The sequence below is a fragment of the Protomyctophum bolini genome (genome assembly GCF_963924005.1).
Source record: "Protomyctophum bolini genome assembly, chromosome: 7".
NCBI lineage: Eukaryota > Metazoa > Chordata > Actinopteri > Myctophiformes > Myctophidae > Protomyctophum > Protomyctophum bolini.
Genome location: NC_137868.1, coordinates 5,297,834 through 5,310,333, shown reverse-complemented (window position 1 = coordinate 5,310,333; position 12,500 = coordinate 5,297,834). Strand labels below are relative to the sequence as shown.

Genomic DNA, 12,500 nt, shown 5'->3' with positions numbered 1-12,500 from the left:
CTCCTCCTGAACAAACTTCATCTGATGCAGAGTGGAATGGACCGACTGGTGCTCTGAACTGACCTGAACAATTTAACTCTCTGCACTTTATATTTATTTACTATTCATTGCACACAATGTTGCTTTTGTCTTGTCCTGTTTGGCACTTATGTTGTAACTGCGCTCTGCTGTCCCACCAAACCAAATCCCTAACAAGTTTACATATCATGGCAATAAAATAAAGGCTTCTGGTTCTGATTCTCCACCGTCTCTCCAAACTCATCTTCTTCTTCTATGCAACGGCAGAACGGTAGAGTCTGTTCTCCTATGAATTCTGGACCCTGAAGCCAACCCTGCAGAAGTCTCTAGACGGGTGTTACACCAGAATGCTGCATGCGTGCACTGCATGCTTAACACCAGCAAGAGTACACATGTCACCAACAAGAGTCTATGATGGAATGCCATGAAGGGTGAGCCAGAAAACAGCAGCCAGGAGAATGGGACTATAGGAGGACACACTGCCAAAGACACCGAGAGCTGCCAAACAGCAAACTATAGTGCTGTGGGAACCAACACACGGGCGCCGGTCACAAGGACGTCCCACATTAACCCATTCTGACCTGAGATCAGATTTATACGAGGTTTCCACATGGACACACACTGGTCTGATTAACCCCATTCTGACCTGAGATCAGATTCTAAAAATGTCAAGTCGTTCTTCGATTTTTCAAAAAAATAGCAGACCTACAAGCTCGTAGCGCGCCACTCGGTGGCGTGCTACGAGCTTGTAGGTCTGCTATTTTTAAATAGCTAAAGCATAACGTAATGCTATAACGCCAAAAGGGGTTCCCGCCCAGAATGGGTTAACATATGTGGATGTACTCAAGGACGACGCAGGAGCACAAAGCACCAGATGTGTGGAGAACGGGTGATGGACGACCTGTAGAGATAGAGGGGAAAAACTAACCAAAGGAAACACTGTAACCTTTAATTCCACTCATCATTTTACTGTAACAATACTTTACTTTACACTGTAACCTTTAATTCCACTCATCATTTTACTGTAACAATACTTTTACGTGAATATACAGTTTATGGCAACTCGACCAAACCGCTAGTAGTATGAGTGAGTCGTGAATAAATTAACTTGATTGCCTTATATCTGTGTGTGTGTGCGTTCCAGCTCCAGTGTATAGTACTTTGGACGCACGCACGCACGCACGCACGCACGCACGCACGCACGCACGCACGCACGCACACCAACGCACGCCACGCATGCGCGCGCGCACGCACACACGCCGGTCCGGGAGCTCACGGTACTTTTCTAACTCTGTTGGCCTTCAGTGTTGTCATGGTAACTAGGCTGAGATTTCCACCTATAAAGAGAGTCATTACAGTCCTCTAACTATTTTAACTCCATCCTTCCTCTACTTCCACCACGACAGAAGAGGTTAGAAGTTAGTTAAGTTAGTTAAGTTAGGCCAGATCACAGCCCATATGGGGATGATCTTTACGTTCAGGACTATAGGCCAGATCACACCCCATATGGGGATGATCTTAACGTTCAGGACTATAGGCCAGATCACAGCCCATATGGGGATGATCTTTACGTTCAGGACTAGGCCAGATCACAGCCCATATGGGGATGATCTTTACGTTCAGGACTATAGGCCAGATCACAGCCCATATGGGGATGATCTTTACGTTCAGGACTAGGCCAGATCACAGCCCATATGGGGATGATCTTTACGTTCAGGACTATAGGCCAGATCACAGCCCATATGGGGATGATCTTTACGTTCAGGACTAGGCCAGATCACAGCCCATATGGGGATGATCTTTACGTTCAGGACTAGGCCAGATCACAGCCCATATGGGGATGATCTTTACGTTCAGGACTATAGGCCAGATCACAGCCCATATGGGGATGATCTTAACGTTCAGGACTATAGGCCAGATCACACCCCATATGGGGATGATCTTTACGTTCAGGACTATAGGCCAGATCACACCCCATATGGGGATGATCTTAACGTTCAGGACTATAGGCCAGATCACAGCCCATATGGGGATGATCTTTACGTTCAGGACTATAGGCCAGATCACAGCCCATATGGGGATGATCTTTACGTTCAGGACTAGGCCAGATCACAGCCCATATGGGGATGATCTTTACATCATTTCCAGGACGTCTTCACCGGTTGAAATAAGCTTATTCTGGGCCAGATCTGACTAGTTATGTGACTTAAGTTGATCTGGCCTCTATCGGACTCTCTCTGATTCATATCAGGGACGTCCGTCTTAGTGGGCAGAATATATGTTGGTTGAAATCAGGTGATATTCTGGGCCAGGTCCGACTAGACATGGTTTGACCCGATCTGGCCCCAATCGAGACATCAATCCACCCACAGGTCTTGGACGCTTGACCCGGCAAGCATGCTGGGTTGAGATCCTGCATGCAGAGTTCTGCAAAAAGCTATTATCCGGGTTACAAAGGAAAAGCCCAAAGCTCTGCATGCAGGGCTGAATTAAGCCAAATCCATTTCCTCTAAATATTATACAGAAAAGAACCATTAAATTCTGGAGCCGTATTAAAAAGAGTGACCCTGCCTCAGTGGTACCATTATAATTATAAAGCCCTCGCCTGCCAAGAGCTGAACGTTCAGAGAAACCTCCTCAGACAGCATCTGGCATCACAAACCAAATTATAACTAAAGAAAAGGGTGAATATTTCACTTATTATTGGTGTGAACTGTGGCAGACTATACCTACCAGTAAGACGCGCAAACGCGGGAAGCGAACGCAGCTCGTACATATTTGGGTTTTTTTAAGATTTATAGCACGCCATCACACTCATGTCACCATGACTCAGCCATAACCATATAAGGAGTCCCCAAAGCAGCTCCATATATGGGCACAAAAGCGTGACACACGGACAGACAGACATGATCTGCTAGGTCTCATAGTAAGTGCTCACTGCGTTCGCAATCACTGCGTTCGCAATAACCACATGTAGCTGATAAAAGCCTGAGAAAGACAACAGACTGAGTGATCATAGTTTGGTAATACAGAAGCCCAGAGGGCTGTCTGTCTCGCATGGCTGGACTGTTGCCTCTCGCACATTTCAAATGACTCCATCACACAGTCGTGCAAATTTAGCATAATAGCTAAGGAAAGATTTTCAAATATATCTTTGAAAAACGGAAATGCCAGCTTCTTTACTCAGATTCCGTGAGATTGTGGAATAGTTTTCTGGCTAGGAGAGACGAGACCACCCAGAGAGGAGAGAGAGACGAGACCACCCAGAGAGGAGAGGCTGTGCTGTCACTGTGCCCAAGGAGCTGCTGCAGATACAGCGTGACACTTCCTAATAAGACAATAAGAAATAATAATAATAATAACAATAACAATAATAAGAAAAAGCAGATATTAGAAACAAATTGCCGACGTATGACAGAAAGGGAGAAATTGCCACTCCTTCTGGGGAAACGGAAGGAATTTGCAGTTTTGGCTGAAAAAATATGTCAATTCCTGTCCCAAGAAAAGGGACACTATGTGCTGAGTAGGGATGGCCAACTTTGACGATGGAGAGAGAGACACTATATTTCCACACTCACTCCAGACTCATTTCAAATGCCTTTCAAATAAATGCCTTTCATTGTAGTCATGTTTAACTTTATGAACTGGCAGTGGCAGCGGTGGCCGAAGGGTTTGCGGAGCGGAATGTCGCCAGTTCGAATCCCCGGACCGGCACGTTAAAATGACCGCCGCTGAAGTGCCCTTGAGCAAGGCTTTGAACCCCTACCATGAAATGTTCTATGAGCAGGGTGTGGCTGTAAACAAGCATCTCAAGCTTACCCTGGGTAAACAAAGAACTTTGCTTTGTTTTGCTAACTAAATACAAATACATTGGATAGAGAGAGAGAGAGAGAGAGAGAGAGAGAGATGATGATGATGATAAAGGGAGGAGTGTTAGAGCAGATGGTAGAATTAACAGAAAGTAAACAGACTGCCATGGAGGAGAGAGAAACAGAGAGTTAGATCAGATGAATGTTTGGACAGAGATCCAGTGGGAGAGAGAGAGAGAGAGAGAGAGAGAGAGAGAGAGAGAGAGATATAGAGGGAGAGAGAGCACGTGGGAGGAAATTGTGAACTACAAGTTACAACCTTTGTTATACAACAGAGGACGACATGAAAGGCACACACACACACACACACACACACACACACAGTCGCGCACACACACACACACACACACACACACACACACACACACACACACACACACACACACACACACACACTTCCAGAGAGACAGATGCAGGCGGACTAAAGCATTGGCAGAAATGAATGTATTTGCTAATCCTCGATATAACACAGACAGACAGACAGACAGACAGACAGACAGACAGACAGACAGACAGACAGACAGACGGGTATACAGACCATAATCCCGGTGAGCAGACAGACTCCTTTCCCACAGTAGGTGTGAGGGACCATGTCTCCACAGACAGACAGACAGACAGACAGACAGACAGACAGACAGACAGACAGACAGACAGACAGACAGACGGGTATACAGACAGACAGACAGACAGACAGACAGACAGACAGACAGACGGGTATACAGACCATAATCCCGGTGAGCAGACAGACTCCTTTCCCACAGTAGGTGTGATGGACCATGTCTCCACAGACAGACAGACAGACAGACAGACAGACAGACAGACAGACAGACAGACAGACGGGTATACAGACAGACAGACAGACAGACAGACAGACAGACAGACAGACAGACAGACAGACGGGTATACAGACAGACAGACAGACAGACAGACAGACAGACAGACAGACAGACAGACAGACGGGTATACAGACCATAATCCCGGTGAGCAGACAGACTCCTTTCCCACAGTAGGTGTGATGGACCATGTCTCCATAGACAGACAGACAGACAGACAGACAGACAGACAGACAGACAGACAGACAGACAGACAGACAGGCAGACAGGCAGACAGACAGACAGGGTACAGACCATAATCCCGGTGAGCAGACAGACTCCTTTGCCACAGACAGACAGACAGACAGACAGACAGACAGACAGACAGACAGACAGACAGACAGACAGACAGACAGACAGACAGACAGACAGACTGAAGGACAGACAGACAGACAGACAGACAGACAGACAGACAGACAGACAGACAGACAGACAGACAGACAGACAGACAGACAGACTGAAGGACAGACAGACAGACAGACAGACAGACAGACAGACAGACAGACAGACTGAAGGACAGACAGACAGACAGACAGACAGACAGACTGAAGGACAGACAGACAGACAGACAGACAGACAGACAGACAGACGGGTATACAGACCATAATCCCGGTGAGCAGACAGACTCCTTTCCCACAGTAGATGTGAGGGACCATGTCTCCACAGACAGACAGACAGACAGACAGACAGACAGACAGACAGACAGACAGGGTACAGACCATGATCCCGGTGAGCAGACAGACTCCTTTCCCACAGTAGGTGTGTGGGACCATGTCTCCGTAGCCGATGGACAGGAAGGTGATGGAGATGAGCCACATGGCGCCCAGGAAGTTACTGGTGACGTCCTGGGCATCGTGGTACCTGCAAAACAAACACATGTTTTACTTCAGTAAAAGTAGCAATACTGCAATAAATACATACTCTGTCACAAGTAAATGTACTTGAGTTAAAGTACACAAGCATTGGCATCAAGATGTACATGCATAAAGTACCAAAGTACTCCTTATGCAGAATGTCGCATTTCAAGTTCAAATATCTCATCCCAAAATTCATGAAATGAAAAATATATTTTTTTCAGGACCAAAATACAATACAGAAACAGAGAGAGTTCCTATTCCAGCACCACAGACAGAGACACAGTTCCTTTCAGCACCGCGGACAGAGACACATTTCCCTTTCAGCACCACAGACAGAGACACAGTTCCCTTTCAGCACCACGGACAGAGACACAGTTCCCTATCAGCACCACAGACAGAGACACAGTTCCTTTCAGCACCACAGACAGAGACACAGTTCTTTTCAGCACCGCGGACAGAGACACAGTTCCTTTCAGCACCTTGGACAGAGACACAGTTCCTATTCCAGCACCACAGACAGACACAGTTCCTATTCCAGCACCACAGACAGACACAGTTCCTATTTCAGCACCACAGACAGAGACACAGTTCCTTTCAGCACCACAGACAGAGACACATTTCCTTTCAGCACCACGGACAGAGACACAGTTCCTTTCAGCACCGCAGACAGAGACACAGTTCCTTTCAGCACCACGGACAGAGACACAGTTATTTTCAGCACCGCGGACAGAGACACAGTTCCCTTTCAGCACCACAGACAGAGACAGTTATTTTCAGCACCACAGACAGAGACACAGTTCCCTTTCAGCACCACAGACAGAGACACAGTTCCCTTTCAGCACCACAGACAGAGACACAGTTCCCTTTCAGCACCGCAGACAGAGACACAGTTCCTTTCAGCACCACAGACAGAGACACAGTTCCTTTTTCAGCACCACAGACAGCGACACAGTTCCCTTTCAGCACCACAGACAGAGACACAGTTCCTATTCCAGCACCGCAGACAGAGACACAGTTCCTTTCAGCACCACGGACAGAGACACAGTTCCTTTCAGCATCGCAGACAGAGACACAGTTCCTTTCAGCAACGCGGACAGAGACACAGTTCCCTTTCAGCACTGCGGACAGAGACACAGTTCCTTTCAGCAACGCGGACAGAGACACAGTTCCCTTTCAGCACTGCGGACAGAGACACAGTTCCTATTCCAGCACCACAGACAGAGACACAGTTCCTATTCCAGCACCACAGACAGAGACACAGTTCCCTTTCAGCACCACAGACAGAGACACAGTTCCTTTTCAGCACCACAGACAGAGACACAGTTCCCTTTCAGCACCGTGGACAGAGACACAGTTCCCTTTCAGCACCGCGGACAGAGACACAGTTCCCTTTCAGCACCGCGGACAGAGACACAGTTCCCTTTCAGCACCGTGGACAGAGACACAGTTCCCTTTCAGCACCGTGGACAGAGACAGTTCCTTTCAGCACCACAGACAGAGACACAGTTCCCTTTCAGCACCACAGACAGAGACACATTTCCTTTCAGCACCACGGACAGAGACAGTTCCTTTCAGCACCACAGACAGAGACACAGTTCCCTTTCAGCACCACAGACAGAGACACATTTCCTTTCAGCACCACAGACAGAGACACAGTTCCTTTTCAGCACCACAGACAGAGACACATTTCCTTTCAGCACCACGGACAGAGACACAGTTCCTTTCAGCACCACAGACAGAGACACAGTTCCCTTTCAGCACCACAGACAGAGACACAGTTCCCTTTCAGCACCACAGACAGAGACACATTTCCTTTCAGCACCACAGACAGAGACACAGTTCCTTTCAGCACCACAGACAGAGACACAGTTCCCTTTCAGCACCACAGACAGAGACACAGTTCCTTTCAGCACCACGGACAGAGACACAGTTCCTTTTCAGCACCACAGACAGAGACACAGTTCCTTTCAGCACCACGGACAGAGACACAGTTCCTTTCAGCACCGCGGACAGAGACACAGTTCCCTTTCAGCACTGCGGACAGAGACACAGTTCCTTTCAGCACCACAGACAGAGACACAGTTCCTTTTCAGCACCGCAGACAGAGACACAGTTGGCTGGGCTCACTGCTTGGCACTGGCAGTGTATGTTTCATGATAAATGTTTTTATGTGATGTATTCCCCATGCTTTTTGTTCTTGCTTAATGTAAATCGCTCTGGATTAAGAGCGTCTGCTAAATGCCTAAATTGTAAATTGTAAATTGTGTTAACCCATTCTGACCTCAGATCAGATTCATACGAGGTTTCCACTGGACACACACTGGTCTGATTAACCCATTCTGACCTGAGATCAGATTCTAAAAATGTCAGTCGTTCTTCGATTTTTCAAAAATAGCAGAACTACAAGCTCGTAGCGCGCCACTCGGTGGCGCGCTATGAGCTTGTAGATCTGCTATTTTTCAATAGCTAAAGCACGACATGATGCTAACACCAAAATGGGTTCCCGCCCCAAAATGGGTTAAAGATTTGAGTTAAAAACGTTCGCTCTGAAAGAACAAATATTCAAAGATTTGCGCCACCACATATTAACAATTTTTTTCTAAAATAGCAGATCTACAAGCTCGTAGCGCGGCAGTTCTGCAGATGTGCCATTCCAACACTTGAGGCTTTCCTGTACTTTTCCTGCATTTTGTTCTGAAAATACTTGTTTTCCCCCCAAGGTTCTTTTCACTGTTTAGCCTTGCTAATATTATTCTCTTCTGTTACTGAAAACAAATGGAGTCTGTGTTATAGTTCCTCCAGGGACATGTTAGTCTGAATGCCTCATGTCAGCTGACTGTATCCATCAGCCTATAGGCTGACTGTAAATCCATCGGCCTATAGGCTGACTGTATCCATCAGCCTATAGGCTGACTGTATCCATCAGCCTATAGGCTGACCGTATCCATCAGCCTATAGGCTGACCGTATCCATCAGCCTATAGGCTGACTGTATCCATCAGCCTATAGGCTGACTGTATCCATCAGCCTATAGGCTGACTGTATCCATCAGCCTATAGGCTGACCGTATCCATCAGCCTATAGGCTGACCGTATCCATCAGCCTATAGGCTGACTGTATCCATCAGCCTATAGGCTGACTGTATCCATCAGCCTATAGGCTGACTGTATCCATCAGCCTATAGGCTGACTGTATCCATCAGCCTATAGGCTGACTGTATCCATCAGCCTATAGGCTGACTGTATCCATCAGCCTATAGGCTGACTGTATCCATCAGCCTATAGGAAGCTTATCCTATTCCTCATTCACGTCTCAGCTGATCATTACGTCACACTTCCATACTCCAAGCAGAACTTAATGTCAATGTATTGCTCTTAATGTGTAAACTGAATGTTGAACTGAAATTATTGTCTATAGAATTCAATGTTGTACAGCTCTATGGCTTTAATGTTAAAATGCATTCAAGTTTGCATGTTAATCTCATTAAGTGTCTTGATATGTGCTCGTTCTTGTAAACCCACAGGGGGTTTCGCTTGGCGTTCCTCGATGTTGCTTAGCGTGCTGCTTAGACATAAGCGGAGCCTTTAACGCCAAAGTGTCACTTTTCGACACTTCTGTCCATCGTAAAAACAAAAAGAATCTGAATATTATTTAACCCATTTTGGGGCGGGAACCCCTTTTGGTGTTAGCATTATGTTATGCTTTAGCTATTGAAAAATAGCAGATCTACAAGCTCATAGCGCGCCACGCGATACGAGTTTGTAGGTCTGCTATTTTTTGAAAAATCGAAAGAACGACTGACATAGAAACATAGCTTTTTCAGAAAACTGTCAGGATGTATAAAGACATTTTTAGAATCTGATCTCAGGTCAGAATGGGTTAAATAACGACACCGTTTGCAAATGCCCTCCTTTCTCCCTGGTTAATGTTCTGACCGTTTACTGACAATCCACGCTGTCTGTCCGACGGCACCATGTGTGTGTGTGTGTGTGCGTGTGTGTGTGTGTGTGTGTGTGTGTGTGTGTGTGTGTGTGTGCGTGTGCGTGTGTGTGTGTGCGTGTGTCTCTGTGTGTGTGTGTGTGTGTGTGTGTGTGTGTGTGTGTGTGTGTGTGTGTGTGTGCGTGTGTGTGAAGCTCTCAAATGGTACAATTCTGTATAACTGCAACGGGGCTGTACTATAGCTGTGAAACTAAATGAATGAAAGGATAGCGACCGCACGGCTCTATTATGAAAACCGTTTGCAAACAATCTGCCAGAGAGACGAGCTTCACTCCCAGTGTCTGCTCCTCTCCTGTGAGTCCTCTGTGTCTGTGAGGCTGAGACGTCCTGCCAGGCAGAGGCAGAGTCCTCTGTGTCTGTGAGGCTGAGACGTCCTGCCAGGCAGAGGCAGAGTCCTCTGTGTCTGTGAGGCTGACACAACGTCCTGCCAGGCAGAGGCAGTGAGTCCTCTGTGTCTGTGAGGCTGACACGTCCTGCCAGGCAGAGGCAGTGAGTCCTCCGTGTCTGTGAGGCTGACACGTCCTGCCAGGCAGAGGCAGAGTCCTCTGTGTCTGTGAGGCTGACACAACGTCCTGCCAGGCAGAGGCAGTGAGTCCTCTGTGTCTGTGAGGCTGACACGACGTCCTGCCAGGCAGAGGCAGTGAGTCCTCCGTGTCTGTGAGGCTGACACGTCCTGCCAGGCAGAGGCAGTGAGTCCTCCGTGTCTGTGAGGCTGACACGACGTCCTGCCAGGCAGAGGCAGAGTCCTCCGCGTCTGTGAGGCTGACAGTGACACGTCCTGCCAGGCAGAGGCAGAGTCCTCCGTGTCTGTGAGGCTGACAGTGACACGTCCTGCCAGGCAGAGGCAGAGTCCTCCGTGTCTGTGAGGCTGACAGTGACACGTCCTGCCAGGCAGAGGCTGTGAGTCCTCCGTGTCTGTGAGGCTGACAGTGACACGTCCTGCCAGGCAGAGGCTGTGAGTCCTCTGTGTCTGTGAGGCTGACAGTGACACGTCCTGCCAGGCAGAGGCAGAGTCCTCTGTGTCTGTGAGGCTGACACGACGTCCTGCCAGGCAGAGGCAGAGTCCTCCGTGTCGGTAAGGCTGACACCACGTCCTGCCAGGCAGAGGCAGAGTCCTCCGTGTCTGTGAGGCTGACACGACGTCCTGCTAGGCAGAGGCAGTGAGTCCTCCGTGTCTGTGAGGCTGACACAACGTCCTGCCAGGCAGAGGCAGTGAGTCCTCCGTGTCTGTGAGGCTGACAGTGACACGTCCTGCCAGGCAGAGGCAGCTGCTGCTGGCTTTGATCAGCCTGAAGCTCTACACGGAAACCCTCCCTGGAGCCGCATGGAGCACAACTCACTTATACTGGGGAAAACATTTTGTTTTTTGGTTTTACTCAAGTAAAAAGTATCAACGCTGCGATATAGAAATACTCCCATTACAAGTTAAAGGAGAATTCCACACTAAAAGGCTTTCTTATATTTCTTTGTAGTTGTTACGTCCCCACCAAAGAGGTCCAGGTGTTATTTTGTGCAAAAGCTCCATATTAGCTATTTCCCCTACCATAAGCCCTAAATGAATTGCATTGAATGGGAATTGAATGGGGCTATATGGGGTGTTGTGCTAATTTGCTTATTTCCATCGCTCAAAATTATAATTTCTTTGTATATATCCTCTCTTCATAATGTAAATAATATCCCAACACCCCACAGCCCCATTCAATGTAATGCAATTCATTGAGGGCTTATGGTATAGGGAAAAAAGCCAATAAGGAGTTTTTGCACAAAGAAACACCTGGACCTCTTTGGTGGGGACGCAACGACTACAAAGAAAGGTAAGAAAGATAAGAAAGCATTCTAGCATGGAATTCTCCTTCTGTTCTCTGTTACAATGCACTATAGACCTCTGGGAGATGGAGTCTGTCCCTGTTACAATGCACTATAGACCTCTGGGAGATGGAGTCTGTCCCTGTTACAATGCACTATAGACCTCTGGGAGATGGAGTCTGTCCCTGTTACAATGCACTATAGAGCGCAGCAAACAAAACAAATAGTATTGTCTCCTGCCTTTATTTTCTTCTTTCTAATGATTTGATCGTCCCAAAACATTGTGTTCATTGTCATGATTTGTCATGATCCGAATTGGCTTTGTCCGCAGCGTAACCGTCTTTAAATAAATTATATTCGAAGTGCCAATGGAAAAATGCATTGGGGTTTCATTTCCTGGGCCACTCGCTTTTCTGAAAGGGGGCGGGACTGCTGCGCTCTATAGACCTCTGGGAGATGGAGTCTGTCCCTGTTACAATGCACTATAGACCTCTGGGAGATGGAGTCTGTTTCTGTTACAATGCACTACAGACCTCTGGGAGATGGAGTCTGTCCCTGTTACAATGCACTATAGACCTCTGGGAGATGGAGTCTGTTCTCTGTTACAATGCACTACAGACCTCTGGGAGATGGAGTCTGTCCCTGTTACAATGCACTATAGACCTCTGGGAGATGGAGTCTGTTCTCTGTTACAATGCACTACAGACCTCTGGGAGATGGAGTCTGTCTCTGTTACAATGCACTATAGACCTCTGGGAGATGGAGTCTGTCTCCGTTACAATGCCCTATAGACCTCTGGGAGATGGAGTCTGTCTCTGTTACAATGCACTACAGACCTCTGGGAGATGGAGTCTGTCTCTGTTACAATGCACTACAGACCTCTGGGAGATGGAGTCTGTCTCTGTTACAATGCACTACAGACCTCTGGGAGATGGAGTCTGTCTCTGTTACAATGCACTACAGACCTCTGGGAGATGGAGTCTGTCTCTGTTACAATGCACTAGACTGTATAAATTCCTCACAGAGTGTACTACGATTTTTATTTCTGTGCACACTCCCTCCCGCTCTGACCCCCCTGGG

General features: G+C 47.6%; 1 protein-coding gene across 1 annotated transcript in view; it reads right to left on the bottom strand.

Annotated features, from left to right (window-relative positions):
* The window catches only part of kcnn3 (potassium intermediate/small conductance calcium-activated channel, subfamily N, member 3), a gene marked incomplete at both ends in the record, with an annotated part of 167,423 nt that overhangs the window by 37,723 nt on the left and 117,200 nt on the right, over positions 1-12,500 (bottom strand). Inside the window, 1 exon segment of the mRNA XM_080767326.1 lies at positions 5,475-5,620. Within this exon segment, the coding sequence (XP_080623452.1) occupies positions 5,475-5,620 (146 nt within the window).